At 33.7% G+C, this 13,486-nt stretch overlaps 1 protein-coding gene across 3 annotated transcripts in view; it reads right to left on the reverse strand.

Annotated features, from left to right (window-relative positions):
• Positions 1 to 13,486, reverse strand: part of ASCC3 (activating signal cointegrator 1 complex subunit 3) — a 270,855-nt gene that overhangs the window by 148,792 nt on the left and 108,577 nt on the right. For all 3 annotated transcript variants that reach the window (XM_057410860.1, XM_057410859.1, XM_057410861.1), the window contains exons 12-13: positions 7,616 to 7,792; positions 4,505 to 4,576 (exon numbers count right to left, since the gene is read on the reverse strand). In XM_057410860.1, the coding sequence (XP_057266843.1) occupies positions 4,505 to 4,576; positions 7,616 to 7,792 (249 nt within the window). The remainder of the gene's footprint in view (positions 1 to 4,504; positions 4,577 to 7,615; positions 7,793 to 13,486) is intronic.

Below are 13,486 nucleotides of genomic sequence, written 5' to 3' on the forward strand. Positions count from 1 at the left end.
TGGGTAAACTTAAACATAGGTATCTGTGGCTGAAGACAAGTAAAGGAACAGAGTATTGGAGGTCAGAAAAAAAAACCATACAGGGAAGTAAGACGCAGACAGTAAATACAGAAGACCCGCTGAAAAAACACCAAGGGCAAAGAGAACACAGGACTTCCTTTGAAGGTTTAAGTAATATCAAAGAGAATCAGCTATAAGGAACAAAAAAAAATAGAAAAGTTTGCAGAAACAGTCAAAATGAGTAGTCTGGGGAACATGGCAAAAACAAGGGAGTTTTATGAGTGCAGTTTGAGGAAGTACTTCCTCTGAAAACTTTCAAAGAACTTCAGCAACTCTCCAATTCTTAATGCAAGAAATTAACAACAAGATCCCAAGAAATCTTATGCAATTTCAGGTTTTTACCGTTTTTTTTTTTTTTAATCAAGAGAGAATGTTTAGACCACAAAGGAAAAAAAAAAAAAAAAAGAAAGACAATTAAGATACTAACAAAATTCCTAAGTGCATAAGTACTTAAGAGGTGACAGGGACAAAGGGAAAACTTATGATCATCTCTCTGTAATCAAGGTAATGGGATAAAACAGCAAAGGGTCATCAGGAGATATAATGGATGTGAACCTGTACAACAACAGCAATGATCAGAGTCAAAAAGAGTTAATACTGTCAGATACTAACTTAAGCAACTCAAACTTGGCAAAAAGCAATAGCTCCGTATCTTTTAGTTAAAGAGCTTTAATGTAAAGTTAAAATTTACATATGATTTGTTTCAGAGGAAAAGAAAGAACAAACTCACCATAAAAATATTATTTCTTAAAACTTCTAAAAACATTGCTATTTCTCAAAGCATAACACGACAAGGGTTTTCCCCTCATACATTGTTACAATAAAGCCGGCATGCAGTGTCCTAAACAGGTTAATAATGCAATGTTTCAATTTGTTATAAAAATTATGTGGACTCCTATGGTCTTCATTCACTGTGTTCATTGCTTTCATGAGGTTCCCTACAAGCTGCCTCAGAAAAGCTCTACCTGCTCCCCAAAAACTGTCGCCATTAGTTGCCTGTCTCACAGGGCTGTAAAGTGTGAAGAAGCTTTTTCAGCTCTGTAGCTGAATTAAAGCTGTTAATGCACGTGGCCTCCTACTGGTGCCTGCCTGACAACAGACAGCTGTAATCACTTTGAGGGAATGGCAATTTTCAGTGACTGCGCCTTCACCCAGTCTTCAAGGGAACAGTACCCAAGAAGATAACTGCTGGCAAAAATATCTGCAACTGAGTGTAGAGTCATATTCTCTGATGAATGGTGTGCATTTCAGGGTTTTCTTTATTTAAAGATTCTTTATTTAAAGACTCTTGTTTATGAAGAGGTAGAAATAAAACTCCAAAAGCATAAATCAGTCTGGGGGGGTCTAACATCTTTTTAGATAATATTAGAACATAATAAATTCGAAGTATGACATGAAAACAAATATTCACCAGCTAATATCAAGTACAGAAGGACAGTCCCAGGAAAGCAGACTCACCAGCAGGAGAGGTTCCCGCTTAAAGCAGTGTTTCTCTGACAGAGAAAACTCCTAATGAAGATCTACATTGTTAGTAATCCTACAAAAAGAGCACACTGACTTACAAAGCTGGAAACCTTTGGGACATTTTGGATCTTAATCCTTCAGTCACGATAAAAAGTTTCTGTAACAAAACCCCTAGAAAATTCAGCAGGGCAAGCCATATATCATTATACCTTTCCTCAAGTTAAACAAGAGGAGAATTATGCTATAAGACAAATGTTACAGTTTCAGCTGCATTTGGTAATTCAAAGTGAAGCCTACAAATGAGATATCTCATTAGCTTGAGCAGATGGATCAAAATTAAAGACTGAATCACCAACTCTTAATTTCCCAGTAGCCAGGAAGAGCTTGAAGTCTTGCAGAGGATGAATGTTGAAAAATCAACATAAAAAGCTTCTCTCCATCTGTCAAAACACATGCCTGTAGAATGCAACTACCTCTTACCAGCCTCAGTCTTAAAAAATGAAAACATACATACATCTATTAAGAACACTTCGTCAATTACTGTAACCTATAATATGCCAGGGACACATCAGCATGACTTCCATAAGAGTAAATTATTTGGTTCTGGCATGGTAGAATTCTTTGAAAATGAGTTAATAGAACAGTAGATAAACAGTGTTGAATTTGATTTATTAAGACATTCCAAATACTCTGGTAAAGAGTCTTAAGGGACAACACTGTGAAAGTTTTATGGCCACTGGAATGTGTACATTAACTTGTAGAACTTTAGAAGAGGAAAAGTATTTTTCTCTAATTCTGGTATTGCCTTCTTGTCCCTCAGAACAAAACAAAATAGTTACGTTTTTGGCTCTCTGGAGCATAGCTGATGAGATCTGTGTCTGTCATACATTACTGCCTGAATAATGATAAAATTCCAACCATGCCCTGAATTCCATACAGATAAACAACTGCAGTAGATTTTTTTTTCCTCTGAAGTATTAGGGGAGAAGGTATAAATACGTATTTCTAAGAAAAACATTTAGAAATAATCACTGCTTTGTTAAAAAGCAAACAACTTTGCACACACAGAGCATGACAGTAACAGGCTATGGTGAACGTGGATACAAGTTAATGGACTTCTTAGAACTAGGAAAATCTGAAGATGGTGATAACTTTAGAAGATCAAAGACTATTCTCAAATTTGTGAAAAGACACTAAAGAAAACTTTCCTAGTATAATATTCATCATGTTCACTCATAATATTCATCTGCTACTATGGTGCAAGCAGCTCAATGCAGGTATATCTACATGACTTTTTTTTTATTACATTTTTTTAATATCTGCAGTTGGTTTAAAGATTTGACAGATCATTTTTCATAGCACACTCATTAGAAGGAAAAATTCCTAATTTTTAGTATTTGGTAAAACACAACATACTGTAATTAACTGTATTGTGCAATGATCTGATATGCATAGTTCTGCATTTTCGAATGCAGTATACCAGTGTTTGTATACGATTCATTTCAGAGTATGAATTTGTGTTTCCTAACTGTTCTCAAGGAAAGCTAAAAAACGACCTCCTGCTAGACTTAAACAACTTATTGTACTTGAATTTTTTAAAATAATATTATATATGTTTGTAGAAAATTTTTCCTCAGCGTGAAAAGGGGGAGAAAGGTGCAATAAATACGCTGGAACAGCACGAAACTTCGTGCTGAGAATCCAAGATATGTTACTTATTTAGACATATTGATTTGAAGAATCTACTATTCATAGGTTTATCTACAGCAAGTGAAAACACACAAAATCATAAGAAATGAAAGATAAGAAACTAACATACCTCAGTGCTAGTTATTTTGTAAGGTATGTGCATAATTGACAATGAGAAAAAAATAAAGTTCCCTTGGTGCTGCCAACAAATTTTGTTAGCAATCTTCACAAGAAAATATCAGCACTTCCATATGTAATCTTCAGGAAAGTTTTCTGAATGTAATGAACAGTAACTGATATCAACAACAGAAGAGAAGTGGAAGAATGGTGTTAAAGCAGGGGAGCAGGAGGACTAAGAAGCTGTTGCTGGAGTATTTCCACCCCCTGAAGTCATAAACCAACTGTTCATCTTTCAAAAACTCCACAATCTGCATTTATGTGAGAAGAGGAAAACGTGCAATTCTTAGTGTGACTGTGTGGGAAAGTTTCCCTCTTTTATATGGAAGTTATTTAATGAAAAGCCTTTTCAAGGATCACAGTGCATTTGTTCCTGTTCCGAACATGTGCCATACCTGGTACAACTCCTCCTGCTTAAACTGCTGTGTTTCGCAAAGTTCTAGCAGAAATGTGACATCATGTGGGGGTGATGCAGGAGCACAGTAACAACAGAATGATAAAACTATTCAAGGCAAATGAGTTAAGCCCATAATCTTAATGGAGGGGAATATAAGGCTTGAAAAGTCGCTGCAGAAATCTCTATTTTAAAACAAAATGAAGGATTACTTCCTTTATAAAGAAAACAAAACACAAACCCCAGGATATTTCAAATGATAGATGCTGAGCCCTTGTGCCCCATATCTTCAACCCTGCATAATTTTCATCCTTCATCTTTAACAAGAGATACTAGAATTTGATAGATATGGGAAAGCCTAAGAAATAACTAAGTGCTATACTTTTCATTTTTTTAATCACTAGATGTACCTAAGTGTAAGGTCTCCAAAGCACTGACCCACTTTGCCTAGTCATTTTTTAAAAAGTGACATATATATAAATTAATTATTTTAAGGGATATGTAAAGGACCAAGAATTTTCACCTTGGATAGAAGCTAACATCATTTAGCCTGGTTAGATTTTCTTGCATGCTGTTTTTACAAAGTGTCAAGATTCGAGATGACCTCTGAAGTGACACATCTCAAAATAATTTAAAAAAATTCTTAATCTAGAGTTGTGATGATCAAAACTGATTTCATTATATGTGTTCTGAATGCAAACCAAAGCAGAAAATTAATACCTGGTGTCCAGCCATTATTTGCTTCAGCACATTTTCATAACATACTTCATCCATATGATTCAGTTGTTGCACCTGAAAAACAAGCATCGTATTACATATTAAACGTGTTTCTGTCTTTACAGATTTTCTACTACATTATCAAGCAATTTACAGTGATCCATGAATGAAAAAATGTGACTATGTAATTAAATTTACAATATACAGATTCCCATTCTTAACAATATCATTTTGGTATTAAATTCACAAACAGAAAATGAAAATAGACAAAATATGAGTAAGGGCAGCGGATAGAAAATTTATTCCATGACTTTGTTGGTGCTTCTATTGACTAGAGTGATGTAAGCCAGTTCTATTCTTTTAAATTATCTGTTTCGTATTAAGAAATCTTATTTCTACAAGATATTGATGAAATATCCATTTAATATGTCATCTTACCTAACATTAAGTCCTTACATTTGGTAATATAAAAATCGATTTTACACTGCAGATATATCCAGGAAATTACTGATAGTCAGGTTTTTTGTCACAGAGATTTTTTTTCTTCACAGTTGGGTCATGTATGGGAAACAGTGGGAGTACAGTATACAGAGTTTCTACTTATGAATAAATAAAATGTTTCAGGAAGAATAAAAAGTTCAAAATAAAGAGTTCAGTTGAAAAAAAAAGTATTCTTCCACCTCATATAAATATAATGTATCATATCCACCTCATATAAATAGCATGTATCTACTTGAATGCAGCTCTGTATTAAGGTTGTAACAAATAAAAATAAATAAAGTCCAAATCAGAGCAATCACTCCATTCGCCATTTGTACATTCATCTTTCATAATGAAATATTCTGACACAAAGAAATTCTTACAAGAACAAAACATGTAAAAATTTGAAAATGGAAATCTAGTAGTTGGAGTAATCTAAAATAGCTGAAAGTTGACAATCACATCTTTAAAACAGCTTTAGAGGGAACAGGATAATCGTACAAGCATAGTAATAAAAAGATGAGACAATATGGACATATGTGGAAAAGACAGGTAGATAGTCTAAGTATTCTGAAAATGAGAGGCCAGCATTTTAATTAATTATTTTTTCAAATAATAACAAGTAAAAATCATTAAGTAGAAACATACATGAGCAATGCATAAACACAGATGAGGACATACATATTTACATACATACAAAGGTAACTTTACATATTCTTTGTATTTATACCTAAAGAGGAAAACATAAACATGGACCAAGAAAAATAACTGACATTAAAAAAAAAAATCTGACATTAACAGACCTCTGACTGAAGAAGCCAAACTTTAGTCTTGGCCCCATACGCTCTAAGAATTTCAACATACAGAATTTTAAGAGCTTCCCTGGCTAACTTCTATGCATAATAAGCACACCATGCTATTCTTGCCTTTGAAAGCTTGACTACAGTTTGCATATGATTCCACAAATCGATAATCAGCTCCAGTTCTGGGGGAAGTTTTTCTGGATAAAGGATGTCAGAAAGCAGAGGCAAAACATCTACCTACAGCAACTAACAGTCTTCTACTTCTTTGCAGCTCATCAGTGTGGATATAGACATTGCACTGATTGCATTTGCTGATGTTCTGCTTTCCTCCTCTCACATAGACCAGAAGGATGTTGATACTACTGCTTTTTCAGCTTTAGCATTAGTATTATTCTGAATGGAATCCTTTTTCAAACAGGCTTGATACTTTTTGTTTGCTATGAAGTGTATGATCTTAATTGCAAAATATACTTTATGAAATCTGTAACGACATTCTTCTGAAAAGCAAAAAGTTGTGGTATTTCAGAATAAATACTACCTCCTAGTATTTCCTCATCTCCACTTGCTTGTTTGTTTGTTTTTTTTTTTTAAAACCTAACTGGTTAAGATTTTATAGGATTATTTGTATATCTATTTGATTTTTAAATCAGTAATGCATTCCAGAGTGAGTATGAAGAAAGGAAATCTTTACCACACAGTGGAAATAAACTAATATGCAAAACAAAGTATCAGGAAAAGATTAAAGAAAAGCAACTGCAAGTAACAGTGAAGGTACTTGAAACAATTAATGAAGGTTAAAATATGCAAATCACAATAAACACCATATGGTAAACTACTCTTCTGTGTATAGACTTGAAATGGCTCCCTACAGTTGTAGAATAAGTTTCTTTCCTGCGCTGCAGATAGAATGAACTACTTAAATAACCTGGCAAAAAAGGCAATGTCCATTTAAAAAAACCCAACAAACAAAATCCCTGGTATTATTGATCAAGCTATGGAATTAACTTTTGATTGAAAATGTTTTGACTTCTATTAAATTAAATTACAGCAGAGTAAGATTTTCTAAAAGCTAAGTTATATAAATTCTAATTATCAGCTAATGGGGTGCATGCAAAATCTTAAAGAAAAGTGTTTCTATTAATTCCTGTATTTAAAGAAGAATTAAAATTTACATGTCAAGTGGCACTGCACTTAAGATTTTTAATAAGAATATTATATCTGACCACGGCCTTACTGCTTCCCAAAATGAGTGAGAGCACAGAGTAAAGAAGCTTATTTTGGGACCACTTTAGTATGTTTTCTATCAAATGTGGACATATGATAGCTAATGATTTAGCATGCTAAAGGTTTTCATCAGCAACTTGTATCCAACTAATATTAATGCACGTGATGGTACTGCATGTATCTGTATCTGTATCTATCTCTCTCTATATATATACAGATTTCATAAAGAAATATTATATTCCTCATGCATCTTACAGTCAAGCAAGGCGCACCAGTTTTTCAAGCAAAATGGAAAACCTAAATAAGAATAATCAGCTGCTACAGTGAGTCTGCAGTTGAGGGTGATGTTTTCTCCTTCATCAAGCCAAATTTAGTAGCAAAGCAAAAGCAACGCAAAGCTAGATGCCATAGTATCTAACTGCAACAAAGCCTATTTACAAGACTGTAAATGAAGGAAACATGATTCTTAAAGCACTGTTAAATTATGCATATCTTTATTCACAAGAAAAGATGCTTCATTAAAGACCTGCAGCATAATAAACCAGTATCCTCTACACATGCGTACATTAAGTATGGTCAAAACAGCAACCCTCCCTTTGGCATTTACCTTATTGGTTGTCTTAATTCCTATAAAGGTTTGCCCCAGTGGTACAGGTCGGAAACGGCCATCAAAGTAGAACAGTCCAATATAGGGATTGACGTGTAGAAATGTAGCAACATCCAGATAATTGGGTAATGTAGCTGAAAGGCCCAAAATCCTAATCATACTTTGCGTAGATTCAACCTGTTTAAAAAACAGAAAACCTGTAAATGATCTGTTTTAAGCCAAGATATAAAGCAGAGAGTTTTAAACCATCCCTTATATAACAGTAATGTGAAAGAAGCAGTTAATACTTTCTACAAAAGGTGAACAATAGATGTGAGTTAGTGATTATCCTATACTGGAGAAACCAGAGCACTCTGCTTTTCCACCAAATTTTGCTTATTCATCTTTCTGTTTTATTGTACTTTTGCCCTCCAGAAGGTTAGCAGTCATTAACTGACATGGAGGAACAATAGCAGTAAAATGGGCTTTGTGTTAAGAAGCAGAAGTCCAATTTATAGGCAAAACTAGGACAGATAATTTGATATTATTTCTTTTTTAGTCCAAACCACAGCACAATTCTGAAAAGAAAGAACATAGTTCCTTAGTCCTGGCTTTTGCTTAGACCTTTTCACAGCTCTCTTATACAATCTATCCTGCTCCTCTGTAACACACATTTTTTCCTTTTTTTTTTTTAATTATTATAATTCCCCAAGTATTTGCGTTGCATGCCTACCAATTCAATAAGGGACATAAATGGTGCTTTACATTTAAATACCCTGCTCCTTATAAAAGCCTGCATATTATATGTATTTCGAGGTAATTTTCAAAAAGAATGAAACCAGCCAAAAGACTTGAATTAAGAAAGTATGCAAGAATTTTCCCATTTCTTCTGCAATACTAAAAGCTGTGTTGGCTAGCTCACAATTTTCTTACTAGCATAATTATTATGGAGCAACGTTCACAGCAATTTTCATCAAAAGGTCTTTTAGACACTATAACTGAAGCCATATATGAGGTTCTCAATGTCTCATGATGTAACTTCCACCTACCTAAGTCCTGTTCAAAACTATGAGGTTTTTATTTAGAATATAGCTTTTGAATCACTCAGGTGTTTGACTTAAAGTGAACGGAAGTGCCATGTAATTAAATCAGATGAATTAAAAGTTTTCAAAACAGACTATTAAAAAGTATATGTAGAGCATTCTGAAGGAAGATAAAAGACACCATACCTAACACGGGCCTGGGGAATAACAAGTGCACCAAAATAATAAACTAAATCCCAAAAGAAACCACCTCACACAACTCTACAGACATAAAGCAGACAAAATAAACCACTCAGTTGCCTGGCAAAAATCTGGATGCTCGAACTATGGATGTAATGAACTAAACACCGCAGAAAATAATTTGTTTTACCCTTTTGCGCTTATATAAAGAGCAGCTTTGCAAGGGGAATCCCATGTACAACAAAATCTCATCTGTAAATGCAAATTTTGAGATGACTGGGAGAAATGAGAGATTGCAATTTAAAACATATTCCGTCTGCTGGGAATAAAAGCACCTTGAAGAGACAAAGAAGCACTACCATTTTTACACATCTTTTTAATGCCAGATTTGGTGGGGGGGTGTGTGTGTGAGTGTGTGGTAACTGGTTTTCTTTTTTACTTGTTTGTTTTTTAGGGTTTGGTTTTGCCTCAGTCCCCTGGAACCCCACCTCCTTCTGCGCTGATCTTGGTGTCTGTGGGGTACTTTCTCACACTTTTTTTTTTTTAAAACCCTTGAACCTGAAGGAACAGTAACCACCTGCTGATATACTTATCCTGTACTTTTTTCGCAATCACATAATAAGTACAAAAACTTGAAAGTGTAACTGAACTCCAATCTGGAAAATATTATTTAATTTTGCTAACTTCAGTAACAACTTCTGTCAAATCTCCTGAATCTAAACCCACTAGTTTGAAAGTGTGCTCAGTTCCATCTGAAGGCAGGAAAACATTTCAAGTATTTAAACAATTAACAAGAACTCTGCTTAATAACCACGGAAGTATGGATTTTTACAGCAATTAACTGCAAGCTGCTTGTTCAGTTTTCTTTCAAAATATAAACAATGCCTAGAGAACAGTTACAATTTACTGAGACTTGCCACTTTCCAAACCTTTGTAAAAAGCCATTTAACTTCACTGCTCCGGCAGTTGGCCCTGCAGTTAAGGAGCTGATGGAAAACCCTGAATTACAACGAATTACAACTCCACATGAAAACCACAGCAGAGAGTCAACACAAACAGTTTATTAAAATTACTAACATGCAGAGCGCATTTTAAAGCAAACCACATTTTTGCATATTTTATATAACACCTCACATATACATATGTGTATAGTGCCTACATTTTTTTTCAATTTATAAATCTGAAATTTGCAAATTATTTGGACAATCAAGTTTCCTATTTATATCAAGCCACAAAAATCAAGTCTCAGTGCTATACAAAATCAGGGTATAATGTCTTTTGCTCTACAGTAACATTATGTTGGTCTTCATAATTAATTGAAAAATATTATGGCTGTAAATAATTCCATCAATTTCTCCAATTCCTTTCAAGACCATCCAAAAAAACAACATAAAAACCTATTTATTACCAACTACTTCTATGTCTAATTCGCAGCACAAAATATCAATAATTAATATATATTTAAAAAAACCCAAGCAGCAAGAAGTAAAAAGCATTTACCTTAAAAAACAAAAATGTATCATAACAATTCTCCCAGTTATTTTATGCTTGCATCAAATTCGAACTGTAAACTAAACCCTTATGTGTCTGCATATCATCACATACATATACGGAATGAGTTTTGTTTAATCTTTTAATTATATATGTCAATATACAAAGAGCAGTGACTAAAACTGTGCTAAACATAAAAGTTTGAAATATAAATTACCTGAATATGCAACCATAACACGTACCTACATACTTTATTTTGCATTTTCTCTCTGATTATAATGCAGTTATTTATCTATTATTTATCTATTCAAGCACTACAAATACTTTTTGTAATAGCTTGTAGAATTTTAACACATTTTTAGAACAGAGCTCTCGGCATAAATTTTTTCTGCCTTTCCCTTGAAAAGCAGGCATTAGTATGTTTTGTTCTCAGATGCTTCTAAAGAAAATGAGTCTTGAAAGTGAGAAGATGCCCTTTGTAAATACAGTCCATTCAAACATTAATATTTTTCTTGTGCTGGATCACTTTTTACTTGCTCCTCAAAGTCCCATTTAGAGACTATGCCTTCATAATCAAGAGACTGTGAACATATATTCTTTTCCTGAAACTGCTGTAAAAATTGCTGAAAAGACATTTTGGATGACAAATTCTCTGCATCACTGTCTGGAGGTACACAGCTAAGTGTGTCTTCTTCACTACTGCCAAACAATCACAAACATTTTAATCTTCATTTGTGTTTAATCATCTCAGTAAAAATATAAGCACTATTTGGAACTTAAAAGGCTTTCTTTGGAAAAACTAACTGTCACAGTTTTTCACATCATGTTCTCTGAAAGCTCTCCTGTATTTTATCGATTTGATGATACACTGGAAGGAAGAAATAAAATTGCCATAACTATATTTAATTGACATATCTAATTAGTATATCTAATTCAGAAGCATTCATGATGGCATGCAGAGAATTGAAAACATGTTCACCATATACGTTTGCAGAACATGATTATCACACCATGAAATTCCATGCACACAGAAAAAAAATAAACAGAAGATAGCTCTCAAGCATCATCTGTGCTTACACTGTAATCGATAAAGGTACAGGTATGAGAAGTGCCTCTCTAGACTGTAAATCAATCACAGCAGGATAATTTTCTTCCTAATAGGTTTTAAGATTTGCATATCATCTTATTACATTACAGCTGCCACTTGAGTGCATACAGAGTATGCATAGCGATACTCTTTATCTGACTTCTAAAGTTCTTCCTGAACTTTGTGAACTTGGCAGTCTTCCCATTTCCATGCATTAAAATATCACATTCACAGAATGAATTACAATCAAGCTGGAAAGCATATCCCTGATTGTTTAACTCAAGCACAGAATTAAGTAAAGCAGACAAGTTTATATATTCTAATCTTTGAAGAACTGTCCACTGGTTTGAAATTAATCTGATATTCAGATGACCCAGGAACAATTTAACAGTCATCTTCAGTCAGTCTGTACGCCCTTCAGATGTACACAGGACAAGATACACAGAAAATTAGGCAGAAGCATTTCTTAGTTTTTAGACTACACATGCAAGAAGACTTAGAAACTTAGGCTCCTGAGTTCCAGAATCAACAGTGGTAAGAATGAAGCACTGTATATCGGGACTCACGTTAGTTATTAGTTAGATCCTACCCTGCCCACAGAATGTCTAATAAAAGTCTCAGCCTCTCACAAGATCTGTTTTTGCCATTATTCAAAAAAACAAGAAAAAGAATGAAAAATCCACAGAGAAATTATAAGAACATAAAGAAATAAAATTAAAGGCGTTTCAAAATGACTAAGAATGACTAGGAAGTTTGTTAGAATGTTTCACCAGTGTATACTTGTTTATTGATATCTTGTTTACTGCCTAATGAAGGAATTAAGAAGTTGTCCATCAGTCCACAGGTGGTAATTTCCTAGTTTTAGGGATAAAAATGGAAAACCCAATAAAATTGTAAAATCAAAAGTACACAGTAAAAATGCAATTACTAATACTGTTTTGACGATTCCACATAGGACGTTATCTACAACTCAAACACTCAGCACAGAATGCATTTGTTACTAGGCAACCATCTAGTTAAGTAATTTTATAAATGAGTTTTACTCTGCTTCCAGTGAACCCTGAAAATACCGTGCTCTCGGTCCTCCACTTAGAACATATTTAAAAATCTAGAGGTACTGAAAAAATGTAACCATGCAGAAAGCACTATTAGAAGCCATATTATTTTCCCTCAGTGAAATATTAAATACGCAATACTTTGCCTTAAGAAATGACATTCTGAATATACCTATTAAGAGATTTCTATGCCCTGCACAGTGCCAGGTCAGTTTTTCTTGAATGACAGAATGTCTTTTCATGCTGTGTTTACTGTTTTGTTCCTGAACTAAGAAACAAAAAGAAATATGAACCTTTCTAGAAATCAATTTAACTGCTTTACCATATTATGAAAGAACATAAACCATATGACAATCACTATCACCTTTTAAACTCCATGGATATATCACAGAAATGGAAAAATGTTCACATACCAAAAACAAAAAATGACATGCAGAATGACTTTCTGACATCACTTCCATGCAAAGTAACAGAAAAGCTTCTGAATATTAAATCAAATATCTCATACGTAACATTTTCCAAACAAATGGAGATTAGTTCTTTTAAAAAAAAAAAATTTGCTTTAGAAAAGTCATTTTTACACAACTACAAGGTTGCCAGAAAATGTAACAAGATAGACCTAGACTTGTGTAAGGCATTAGACATATGGGTGCACAACATACTGTTTAAAAATAACACCACAGAATAGCAAGAAAACATGTATTAAATTTATCACAAGCTGATGAACTAACAGATTTTAAAGAGAATGTATAATTGAAAAAAAAGCAATTAAAAAAAAAGGATGCTTCTAATTGCTTTCTAAGCCTGATTCTATTCAAGAATTTTAACCATGATATGCAGTAAATAAAAAAAAAAAATAACCTGCAGAATTAATATAACTGATGTGCATGTCAGCCATACAGACAAATCTAGGTTCATGGTCCCATTCAAACTAAATTCATTTTAATTAAGCTCATTCTAAAACAGGCCACAGCTGCAAAATGAGACACTGTTCTCAGGGAACATTCTTATGGCAACAAGTGAATTCTGCAGGAAC

The sequence above is a fragment of the Pezoporus wallicus genome, unplaced genomic scaffold, assembly GCF_028554395.1.
Source record: "Pezoporus wallicus isolate ANWC-B61680 ecotype Strahan unplaced genomic scaffold, APGP_CSIRO_Pwel_v1 contig_747, whole genome shotgun sequence".
NCBI classification, from domain to species: Eukaryota; Metazoa; Chordata; class Aves; order Psittaciformes; family Psittacidae; genus Pezoporus; species Pezoporus wallicus.